The following is a 12835-nucleotide window of genomic DNA, read 5'->3' on the forward strand; positions in this document are numbered from 1 at the left end:
GGCACTGGGCTGAAATGTGCCACTTAGGCACACTCATCTGCCCAATATGCCTGAGTACAGCATAAGGTAAGTGAACAAGTAATGGGTAAACTGTGAAGCACTTTGAGATCTACTGAGTTATACCAGAGTTAGAAATAAGAAGGCAGCATGTCTAACAGGTATGATCCAGTATATATAATTTGGATACAGGAGACCTGTGTTCTAGTTCTATCGCTGACATGCGGAGAGACCTTGGGCAAGTCCTTTCCCCTCTCCAAGCCTCAGTTTCCGTACCAGTATCATGGAGATGACAACACTTACCCACCTTTGTAGAGTACTTTAAGATTTACAGATAAAAACATTAAATAGTTACAGGCAAAGGAGTGGAAGCTTGAAGGGTCCAATACAATGGTAACCTCCTGACTCACTTTATGGCCTTGGGCAAATGATCCAGAATTGCCTCTGTGATCCAGGTTGTTAAATGGGATACGGTACAGTGTCTGGGGTATGGTAACTGAATAGATATTGAGACTTTTACCTTGGTCACTGATTCCAATCAAGCACAGGCTGAAAGTGATCAAAAGTCATTACTACGGTTAAGATTTTGTCATGGTTATTTTTAGTAAAAGTCTGACAGGTCATGGGCAATAAACAAAAATTCATGGAAGCTGTGACCTGTCTGTCACTTTTACTAAAAATAATGGGCGTGTGTGTGTGCGCACGCGGTGACAGGTGGAGGACTGAAGCCTGAGATAGGGAGGAGATGAGACCCTAAGCCATGTTGCGGGGAGCGGGTGGGGTGTTTGTCCAGCACCTGCCATGACCGCATCTGATAGCGCCAGGGCCGCCCACGGCTGCTGAGAGCTCCAGGGTGCCTTGCCGCCCGTGGCCAATGGCTTGGAGCTCTGGGCTCCCCCCCCTGCCTGCAGCAGCTTGGCCCTCTGGGCTTGGAGCTCTGGGTGCCCCAGATGCTCCTGGTGGCTCAGAGCTCTGGGGCTGGTGGCTTAGAGTGCCGGGGGGGGCCCAGACACCAGCAGCAGCTTGGAGCACCAGGGCCAGTGGCTTGGAACTCCGGGGTACCCCTGCCGCAGCTGACAGGTCTGGGGAGAAACTGCTGCAGGGCTGGTGATTGGGAGCTCAGGGATGAGAGCTGTGGGGTTTTTCCCCTGGCTGGCTGGAGAATGAGAAAAGCTTGTACTACCACTGCTTGCTCTTGGGATAAACAGAGCTGTTCAGTGACTGGGTTGTAAATCTAGCATGCTTCACCAGCACTAAATTCACTCAAATATTTAAAATGTTTGAATCTCTCAACTCAACAGGAAGCCACACGTGGAAACCAAGCTCTCCACTAAAACCAGGATTCAGAGTCCAAGGATACAGACTAACCCTGCCAGCAGGGTCTCTCAAACTCTAACATAAGCTGTTTGTTTTCATCCAAAGGAAATTGTTAAATTCATTGAGCCGCACACGACAGGGCAGATGCTCATTAAGATAAAAGACAAGGTTTATGTGGGTTCTGTGCTTTCAGCCAGTGGACTCCATCTGTAGGTCCTTTGTTGAGTAATAGGACTATCAATAAGCTGGTGTAACCTTTCAGGATTTTAAGAGTGCGGGAAGCTGAGAAAACACACGTGATCCTGTGCTATTTGGCAAACATTGATTTCTTTTCTCCAGGAGTTTTCATGGAACTGAAACTGAAGTGTTTTTCTGTTCTGTTCCTCTGTCAATATCGCGCTGCCAAGCTCAAAGAACAGAATGCTCAGGTAATTGCCGTAGAGCTGGTAAGAGGAGTTCACACAGGCAGACATGGGGCTTTAAGTGTTTGGTGACAGGGGTTAGATTTTCTAGGTATTTATGGATTTTTAAATGGATATCTGAATCTACAATTGCTTCCCACCAGATGCAAAGAATTCAGTTTCTCCCCCACCTTACTTGACAGTGTACTGTTCAAGGTCTGACTCTCAGTGAGGAAGGCTCTGCAAAGAAAGCTGCTGGTCAGAAGTGTTCAGACCGGGGTGGGGGGATGGGAAAGCAAGTAGGCAGTATAAGACTAACACTGCGAACTCCAGGAAGGTGTGCTAAACATCCTTGACTGGGGCAAGACAGACCATGAGGTCATTGCACTAGTTCCCTGGCTGCTCTCTTTGACAGAGACGTTTTTTCTCATTCCATAAAGCAGGTCCTCACCTGAGGAACATGAGCATTTTAGAATGAATGCCTGCTGGCTAGGGCAGAGGGATGATTGCCCAGAGGATTGGAAATAGTATTGTGAGAAGACCAACATCCTTGTGCCACATACCACACTACAAATGGGTTGAGGAGAGGCTATGGAAATAGAAGCCAATTTTTCTCATTTCAAGATACTTCCCTAGCTGGACTGTTCCCATGTGCCACAGGATTCACTTTACAGGCTTTTCCTCAGAGGCACAGTTCCCACCATGAGCTCAGAGTTTATGCTGATTCTCCTATGCATATTGGTTGGATAGGGAAGAACTAGAATCCAGAGGGCCAGTGAGACCCCTCACCATCCTGCTAAGAGTTTTAAAAGAGCTGACCTGGAAGAACACTAATGTTGTGCAAATATTTAAAAAGGATAAACAGGACAACCCAAGTAATCAATCTGATATCCATGCTGAGCAAAATAATGGAGCAGTTGATACAGGACTCCATTAATAAAGAATTAAAAGAGGATATAATTAATGTCATCAAATAAGTATTTCTAGAGACAGATTGTGTCAAACTAATGACATCTTTTTTAGTGAGATTACAAGTTTATAAAAGGTAACAGTGTTTATGTAATAATATTCTTAGGGCAAGCTTAGAGGGTGTGGTAATGTGCTGTACGGGGGGGTACAATTTGGAAGTGCATGAATGTGCTGCTTATTAATTGGTCCACACAGACCCTGCTAGTACCCATTAAAAGGTCTCTAATGCACTATAACAAACTGCTGCTTGAAACAGCACTACGTTAGCGTGCACTAGGAAACATTTAGTCCGCACCAGCAGGACCAGTGCTGGTCTACATGGGCCAATTAATGCACAACACAATAGCGTACTTTGGAAATCACGCTCCCTCCCCCCCGCATAGTGTACATTATCCCACTCTGTAGACGTGCCGTTAGGTTTCTGGAAGGCATTTGACTCGGTAATGTACAACATTTTAAGAAAGGAGAATAATACAAAACAACATGGCACACATTAAATTGATTATATACTGGCCGATAGCTCTCAAAACATAAGTTGTTAACTGGGAATCATCATCAAATTGGTGTTTTTCTAGTGGGGCCTGCAGGGATTGATTCTTGGTCCTACTCTAACATTTTTATCAGTGATATGGAAAAAAGAAAAGATCACCACTGAAAGTCTGCAGATGACAAAAAATTAGGGGAATGGGAAATAACGAAGAGGACAGGTCATTGATACAGAGCAATCTTTATCACCAGATAAACTGGGATCAAACTAATGTGCGTTTTAATGTGGTCAAATGTAAAGTCATATCTAGGAACAAAGAATGCAAGCCGTACTTCCAGAATGGGGACTCTATCCTGGGAAGCCACGACTCTGAAAAAGTGGTGGATAATCAGCTGAACATGAACTCCTAGTTCAAAGCTGTGGCCAAAAAGGATAATGCTATCCTTGACTGCATAAACAGGGGTCTATATCGAGCAAGAATACATAGGTTGTATTACCGTTTGGTGTGTCCACAATTCAAAAAGAATGCTGATAACTTGGAGAGGGTTCAGAGAGAAGAGCCATGAGAATGATTGGTAAACATGCCTTACAGAAAAAGGCTTCAAGAGCTCACTCTTCAGCTTTACCTTCTCTTTGTTAAAGCGTGACTTAAAGCACAGTCTGTAGGTATCTACATGGGGAACAGACATGTGATAATAGAGAGTTCCTCAGTGTCAGATGTAACAAGTTCCACAGTCCTCCGATACAGATGTAACAAGATCCTATGTCTGGATGCTGAAGCTAGACAATTCAGACTAGAAATAAGGGGCAATTTTTTAACAGTGAAGGTAATTTACCATGTGTTACGGTGGATTCCCCATCACTGAAATGTTTAAATCATGACACGGTATTTTTCTAAGAGATACGTTCTAGTTCAAAGAGGAATGAATATAGAGAAGCCCCATGGCCTATGTAATGCAGAAGGTCAGGCTAAGGGCTTGTCTACACTACACAGCTTTTAGCGACAAGACTGTGTCAACACAGCCTTGTTGCTAAAGGTCAGCGTGTGCGAATGCTCTCTGCCGGTATTTTGTCCGCACTTTTGCGGACAAAATACTTACAGCCCGAGAGCAGCGTTAGCTTTGTCGGTAGGAGTGACAAAGCCGCATTCACACTGCCACTTGTGTCAGCAAAACTTTTGTCTTTCACGGGGGGGCCTTTTTTAAGTATCCGTGAAAGACAAAAGTTTTGTCGACAACATCACAGCGTAGACAAGCCCTAGATCACGATGGTCCCTTCTGGCCTTATAATCTATGAGAATCTTTTTCCGGATTGCTGCAAAGCCAAGCTGGTTCAGCACTGATATTTCAAAGGTGTTCAGTGACCAATTGGCATGTCTCATTCAGAAGGCATTTCCCTTCTGAAGTGGTTGGCAATGGAGAAAGCAAAAGAACTACACAGGCCTTTCCTGCCTAGAGGATCGGACGCAAGTCTGTGGGAGATGGGCATTCCTGGAAGAGCCATAAGATTTCCATACATGGGGTGTAAACATCTGAAGGATTTAGAGATTAATAAATTCATCTCCCACTTCCCTTTCATCTATAAAATCATTCAATTTGCAGACAGGAGCTCATCTCCTCCAACTCCATCCTAGACTCTCTCCTATCTGGCTTCCTCCCATTGCGCTCCACTGAAACCACTCCCATCAAAGTCTAACGACCTCTTTCTAGCCAAAGCTAAGAACCCGTACTCCATCCTCACCCTAATTGACAGTCCGCTGCCTTTAACTGTGTTCTTCTTGGAATCCTGTCCTCCCTTGTCTTCCATGACTCTTCCCTCTCCTGGTTCTCCTCCTACCTCTGTAATTAATCTTTCAACACGTCCTCCATAGGTTCCTCCTCATCCCCTCTTCAAGGGCTCCATGGGGGACCAATGACAGACTCTTTCCTTTCTCCTGCTACACCTTATCTCTGATTTATCTTATCCACAAACAAATTAAACTACCATTTCTATGCTGATGAGTCACAGCTCTACCTCTCTACTGCAGACTAGTTTCCTTCTGTCCAAACTAAAATCTGACATTTTGTGGATGTCTAATCATCAGCTCAAGTGAAACGTGGCTAAAATTGTTCTTCCTCTCCAAGCCCATCCTACCACCTCCTTTCTTAATCACGGTGGACACCATCTCCATCCTGCCTGTTAACTCAGGCCTGTAACATGGGTGTTACCTTCAATTTGGACCTCACTGTAGGTTCTCACACCCAGGCTGTCTCTAAATTTTGTCGATTCTTTCTGCATGAAACCTCTGAGATACAGTCTTTTCTGTCTATCCACAAAGCTAATACTCCTGTACAAGAATCATCTCACATCTCAATTACTGCAAAAATTTTTCTTTGGCCAAATGCAGTCTTACCCTACTCATATCCATTCAGAATGCTGCTGCAACGATCATTCTCTTACCTCATTACTTTGAACATGTCATCCCTCTTTCTGAATCCCTCCACTGGATCCTCCTTTTCTATCACATCAAACGTAAGCTGCTTGTCTTCACTTTCAAGGCCCTTCATAATCAATCCCAGGGGTTCTCAAACTGGGAGTCAGGACCCCTCGGGGGTCGCAAGGTTATTACATGGGGGGTTGCAAGCTGTCAGCCTCCACCCCAAGCCCCGCTTTGTCTCCAGCATTTATAATGGTGTTAAATATATAAAAAAGTGTTTTTAATTTATAAGGCGGGGGGGGGGGGGTTACACTCGGAGGTTTGCTATTTGAAAGGGATCACCAGTACAAAAGTTTGAGAATCACTGGTCAATCCCCACCTCAGTTATCTCTCACTCGCTACTGAAATGTAGACTCCTGCCTCTGAAGCCCTCTCCAACCCCCCCTTTTCTTTTCTTACATTTTTCAAACAAGCACATTTGTGCTTTCTCTCATGCTGCCCTCACATGTGGAAGAAGCTCCCCATAAACATCCACAGAGCTACCTCATTATCCGCCTTAAAATTCTTCTCTGCCAGAACACCTACAAAAAACTTAACAGTTAGGCATCTGGTGCATCGAGACCACTGCCTATCATGCTGACCAATACTGTCTCATTGTTTCCTTGATTTTCTGGTCTATCTGTCCATAGCCATCTGTGGCCTCTTGTCTTGCCTCTTAAATTGTAAAAACTCTTTGGGCAAGTCTACAGAGCAATTCAATTCTTGCAGCTGGCCAGGGTCAGCTGACTTAGGCTCACAGGGCTCAAGCTACAGGGTTGTAAAATTGCGGTGTAGACATTTGTGCTCAGGCTGGAATCCAACCTCTGGGACCCATGACGGGGAAGGGTCTTTTATTCTAGTGTAGACATACCTTTTGGGGCAGAGACATTCTTTTGTTCTTTGTTTGTACAGTACCTAGCACAATGGGGTTCTGGCCCTTGACTAGGCCTCCTAGATGCTACAACAACAAATAGGCAGGGTCTTGGGTATTAACTGGTCAAGAAATTTGCACAGAATCTACCCCATTCCGGGACAGTGTTTCAGAATATAAGTTTCAGAGTTTTCACAAAAAAAAGTATGCTCCAAGCCTTCCATACTTGATCCAAATATAAACCAATGCAGTGTGGCCTTCCCAAGTCAGCAGGCATCCTGAAACAATAACTCTGAGCAGTGTGAACTGGTCTTTTATCTCAAATATTAAATTTCAGAGCTAATACTCTGTTGTGTTAACACTCAGCTATTTCACTGCTAATCATTTTAGCAAAAATGAGTGAATATGCTTATTCCACAACTCCAGGCTCCCTCCAGTTCCAAAAGCCCCCTGTGCCTACAGTTAAGTTTCGACCTCCACCAATTTCTATAATGCAGTTACTTGTTAACACTTAAATCTGTGGCATGTCAAAAACTGAAAATGAGGAGGGAGTAAAATAAACTGAATTCAATATTAAAACAAACACCAAACAAACAACCACCACAAGGGGCCACTGCATGGATGGGATGTAGCATTTCAATAAAAATCATTCAATAAAAACTCCACTGTGGAAGTTACTTGGATTTGCAGCACAATTTCCAGTCTGATGCACTGGAACACTGCAGAAACCAAGGGGCCTTGCCATAGAATTTAGATCCATCTTGCCATGGAGTAGACTGGGATGGACCTTGGTCATTGGGAGATTTAGTGGAGGAGCTGTAAACACCTTGCTTGCTTAGCTTAATGAAGTCTCTGTGATAGGGTGCTGCAGTTTTTACATCTGAATTGTGGGGGTTACGTTTTCTGCACTGAGAGGGGCTTGGGCTCTTGGACTGGGTTACTCTCCATCAGAACATCATGAAGGAAGAGGAAGTAGAATACTAAAAGGAATCATTGGAAGCCAGGAGCCCACTGACTGAGTATCTTAAAGCTAAATGCCAGGAAAAGATAGAATGCTCCTCAGCTGCTGGGAAAGAGGTGCTGTGCAGGGAGGGCTGAAGGCAGATGTCTCCAACAAAGCCCGACTACAGAAGAGTTCTGCAGTGTTGCCTGGCAGCAAGTAATTATCTGCTAGTGAGCTGTTTCCAGAAGCAGACAGCCAAATTCCACACAAGCAACAGTCATGAGGAAAGTATGTGCATCAGCTAAATGCTACAAGCTGGCTTCCCTGCTCATCAGGTAGTGGGATGGAGGTGCTCCACAGCCTGTGCTTTGGCTACTCTTGCAATTGTTGCGACAGGATGACTAGGAGGCAAGTGAGATACAAAGATCTGGAGACATTTCTGGATTTTACAGATGACAATGAGGTTTTAAAAGGCTACGCTGGCACACTATACTATATAGCCACGCAAAATACTTTGGAAGTAGAATGAATTATATTTAAACTATAATTCATTAAAGAAATGCTGCTTGAAGGGTTTGTTGAAATATAGTTGTCAGGAAGAGAAACATTAAGGAGTGTGAGACTATGGGTCCTCAAACTAATTAACTTAGAGCTTCTATTGAGCTAGGAGATTGGTAAACGTTAGTCTGCAAATAAGATATATATGTATATTTGTCAGTTTATCTTCCTTTTGTCTCTTATGTTAAATTGGCTTTGGCTTATCTGTATAAATAAGTTAGCTTGAGCTTTTGCAGGGGGCTCACATATCTGGGTGCATTGGCAAAGCGCTTTGCTAATAAACAGAGTGATCTGACAAATTCTGTGAGCCTTGAATCTGACTTTGACAATACACAGGCTCTCCCCACACAGGTAACCTCTGCCTGAACACACCACAGTGAGAGAGAAAGACTAGATGGGAGACCACGCTCCTTCCAGGGGGGTTTTATGCCTTTCCCACATGTGCCCCATTGCCAATAGTAGCAGCAGCCAATGGATCTCCATCTGGCAGGTACATAGATAGACCTTCCCCTTATCCAAAAAAGTCTCTCCACTGCTGGTATTGATCACAGAGCAGCTCAAGCGCCACCAAGAAGCACTCAAGAATTATACCATCTATCATATAAAACTGTTTCATTCACTGGCTGCCAAAGCCCCACTCCTCTTCCATTCCACCCCCGCCTGCCCTTTAAGGCTCCTGTATGCTGTGGCAGCCGAGGTTTTAACACGCACTTATTAGGATCTTAATTGAATCCCGCGCTCCCTTGTGAGTGGCTTGCCAGCCGGAACATGAACAAGGCACCCTATAATTCAATTAGAAGGACCTGCAGCAAGCTGATCATTAGGCTGTCAGATTGCTTTAAAAAAAAAAAAAATCAGATTGGGGAGGGAATTAAACATCAGGAGAATTATTAAATTCCCCCTTCCTTAGGGAAATCTCAGCACAGAGCCTAATATGCACTCAAAGTACGGAATCTGCAACTTCTAGGCACGTGTATGAACCCCATCACTATAGTATCTAGTTCCACATCCTCTGCTAGTTCAGGAGCTTTACATACCAATACCAGGATGGACACACATTTCTCATAGGTTCTTTTTCCAGGCCGACCCACTATGTGCAGACTCTGGAGAGAATTCCACCTAGCACAGGTCTCTATATTCCAGAAGGGGTATTTCTTTACCTGCCAAGACCCGGTTAACAGAAGAGTGGGTGGCCAACCCTGGCTGTCCGCGTTCATGGAAAATCCCAGCATAAGGTAAGTACTCTGGCAGCAAGAAACGCCTAAAGAAAGAGAGAGCACGCTGTGAGAAACACCCCACACACTGAGAAAAACCTCAAATGTGTTGCCAGGAAACTTAGACTCTAGTGCAGGAATCCCATCTAATTTTGGCAAGCAGTACTGGGCTCTGGGACCCTAACAGGGGGAAAGGGAGGTCAAAGAGAGGAGCCCAGTTATCTGAGTGCTCCATCCAGCAGAAAAATGGCAGGTCATGGCTCAGGAGCACAAACCCTCCCCCGCACCACCACATGCTCCATCCAGCCAAGATGGAATTGAAGACCTGCTGAGCTATACCAGCAATCTAATCCCCATCTTCTCTCTTCCCTCCTCTTTCATCTTTGACCCAGTATGCTTCCCTGAGAATCCCCATCAGATTTTCTCCTCCCTTCCATTTTGGCTCCACACTACAGCTGTCAATTTCCAGTTAAGGAAGCTCAGGACAGGGCTTTGGGGAATGTGGCTATGAAAGCTAATCACACTAATTTCACCCTCTCTTTTCTAAGAGGAGGGCCAGGCATCCACAAGAGTCCCAGACACTGATAACCTAATTCACATCACATCCGTGCAAGCAACTGAATCTGAGCCTCTGACATGGCAGCAGAGAGCTCTGTTGTAAGTGGCACTGCCAAGCTTCTATCCCAATTTCCAGATGGGTTTACAGGTCTCACCTGGGAACGAAGCGCCCAAGCGATGGTGCAGACATACGGGCGTTCCGGGGAGCTCGGTGCCTTGATCTGTCTCCATTGTCCCTTCAGTAAAACAAAAAATATTGCACATTAAAATATCCACATAATAAGACAAGGCCCCAGGAAAGAAACACCTGCAACCTTAATTTACCACCTTGTGTAATGCCAGAGAGCTCCAGAGGTACCATCAGCCTCCAACATTCTGTATTCCCAAAGCAACTTTCACCAACAATCTCAAAGTGATTCTCACATACCAAGCCTCTTGTGTTCCATAGTTCATCTCCAGAGGTGCTAGTACAGGACTGTTCCCTGCAGTCTATTCTTCACTGTTTTGTCACGGTCAGCTTTAAATGATTCCATATCCCACAGTGAGTTTTCCCAGACGAGACAGATAAAAGAAACAAAACAGTCCCAGCTAGGAATTCAACCCCCTCAAAACAACTCATTTCGATCCGGAGCACAAAAGGAGGACTTCAGGTGTTCCTTGAAGAATGGACAAACGATCCCCCTTTTCCTCACCACTCTAGTAAGCCACACAGCTTAATATATTGGAGTAATATGGCAAGGAGGATAGTGAAGAGTCACAAAAGGACCTGGACTCTATCTCCGACTCCAAAATCTGCTCTGAAATGAACTACTGAGGTGGTTCTATTCCCATTTCTGAGAATGACTTGTTGCATGACCTTGGGTAAGTCTGTTCTCTGCCCTGGGTCACAGATCCTTATCTGTAAATGGGGATAATACTTGGCTACCTCCCAGTGAGTTAAGAAGAGAAGCTAATGTTTGCAGAGCACTTTGAAGGCAAGAAGCTTCGAGAGCTACACATCCTCATTCCTAGAGTCTTTGGAATATTAAGTCTCTTTCTGATGCAACAACCCTGGTAGCAGCAAATTCCTAACCCACTCCAGCAAGCTGTGCGTGTAATTTCTTTTTAACAGTAAGCAAGGAAATGTGGGCTGAGAAGGGTCCATTACGTGGTTGTTTCCCACTTATCTGAAGAACCAGGAACAGAAGAGCAGAGGTTGCACTCCACAGCTCATTAGCATCTTAAACTTTACTTCATCAACATCAAATCTAAAACAAAAGCCCAGAAAAGGAAATCCATCCATTTCTCTCCCCATCTGCCTGAACAGCCTGCAGTCGTAGTGCTTGGCCACATAGCTGGATCTCGGCGCATAATTTACATGGGACCAGCAGGGCTCCTGAAGTCTGCAAAGGAAAACAAGTTGCTGTACTTGTCTCCCATTGACTAAGAGGCCTCCTGGCCATTAAGAAGCAGATCAATAGCAGAAAGAATGCCGTGGAGTTTTTCCATCAAAGATGATGTATGTCAGCACTCCACTTCATTCTCTTGCCAAAGAGAAAAAAAACATCTATTCCCCCCGCCCCCACCACCTGCACCACTCCCCAGTCTCGTCTCACTGCGTGGGGAGGGAGAGAGGAAGAAGCTGTTGAAGAACAGGGAGCAATATGCACAAAGACCACTGCATACAGTTAAAGCTAGTAAAAAGCCAAGACAAATCTGCTTTTTCAAACTCTTAACAAGCCTCAAACCACGCTGGGTGTTTGGCAATCAGCGAAGAGAGGCAAAACTAGCCCAGAGAGAACCCCTTAGACCAGCAACACAGAGACAACCACTGGAGTTAGAAGCTGCTTTTTGCAGGGGAGAATCGCAGTGAGAAATCAGCAGGCTGCACCCTGCAAAACTCTGCATCTAAAAATATTTCTCTAGCAAGTTTTAAAGGAATGAGAAATTAATTCAGGCTGACAGAAATAAAGAGGAAAAAAAAAGAATGCAAATGCCCATAGCCACCTCTCCAACCAGGTTCAGAGACCTAAAGCATCACAGTGACTAGTAATTATTCATTTTGATTTTTAAAATGCACCTGCTGAATGCTGCCAGTTCCCATGTAAATATCATAAAAATAATTCAATGTCTTAAACCCTACCTTCAAAATCCAACCAGATACCTCAGAGCTCTCTTACCGTGCCACATCAACCAATTCATTCCTCTCTCCTCCCCCGCACAGAAATAGCTTGAGAGAAGAGACAGGCCTTGTAATGTGGCCTGAAAGTAAACAAACAAGAATTCTAGTGAATTGGCAGGTAAAGCAAATCCTACAGTTTCAAACCACCTGCCCCAAGTGTGCCTGGCCTCCAGGTAACAGGATTTGGGATAAGAAAGAAGAAAAGCAGGCCATATTCCCAAAGAATGCTGAAGATTGCCATTTATTGTAGTCCCTGAAGAAAAAGAACAAGATGATTAAATGATGAGATGGACAGCCTAGGGGGAGAGGAAAGAGGAGGAATATTACAAGCAGACACCTTCTAGTTAGATCTACTAATTTACAGAATCTTTACCTAATCCCATGCTCATCATCACATACTGAATGTCTGAAATCTGTGTTACCTGAGAGCCTTCATCTACTGCTGAAAAGCTGGAGCAGCTGGTGTTACCCTAATGCCAGCTGAAGATTATTCCTGCACCTTCTAAAAAGGAGATAAAGCCTACAGATTGGTAAAGATGGATGGTGCTTTCTGTGTTATTTCTGTACAATATATATTCTGCTTACAGAGAGCAGATGTTAACACGACTGTATGCCAAAATGAAGTAGTGCTGCAAGGAATGAAACAAGTTTCCAACAAAGTTCTCCAAAGTACTAGTGGGACTTTATATTCCATACCAGTAACTTGAGTTCTATCTCAGCTTTGAATTTTCCGTCTGTGTGTCAGCTACTTATTAGACTCACCAGCTACCATGGCTGAGCATCAGGAAGATTTACAGTGTTCAGTTGCAGAGCAAAACGCACAACTTGAATAAGTGGATCCCTTCTATACAAAAAGCAGCTACTCCCCTGAAATCAACCCAATATCTCCCCTGCCAAAGAGGGG

General features: G+C 44.5%; 1 protein-coding gene across 9 annotated transcripts in view; it reads right to left on the bottom strand.

The window, feature by feature from the left end:
• The window catches only part of AMBRA1 (autophagy and beclin 1 regulator 1), a 199053-nt gene that overhangs the window by 102628 nt on the left and 83590 nt on the right, over positions 1–12835 (bottom strand). For 8 of the 9 annotated variants that reach the window (XR_012159410.1, XM_078853294.1, XM_078853296.1 and 5 more), the window contains 2 exons: positions 9926–10009; positions 9159–9259 (listed from right to left, as the gene is read on the bottom strand). Coding sequence is in view for 8 of the 9 variants with exons in the window: in XM_078853294.1 (XP_078709420.1) it covers positions 9159–9259; positions 9926–10009 (185 nt within the window). In the remaining variant the exon portion in view is untranslated. The remainder of the gene's footprint in view (positions 1–9158; positions 9260–9925; positions 10010–12835) is intronic. The other variant, XM_073348170.1, reaches the window with a different exon arrangement.

The sequence above is a fragment of the Lepidochelys kempii genome, chromosome 6 (assembly GCF_965140285.1).
Source record: "Lepidochelys kempii isolate rLepKem1 chromosome 6, rLepKem1.hap1, whole genome shotgun sequence".
Lineage (NCBI taxonomy): Eukaryota > Metazoa > Chordata > Testudines > Cheloniidae > Lepidochelys > Lepidochelys kempii.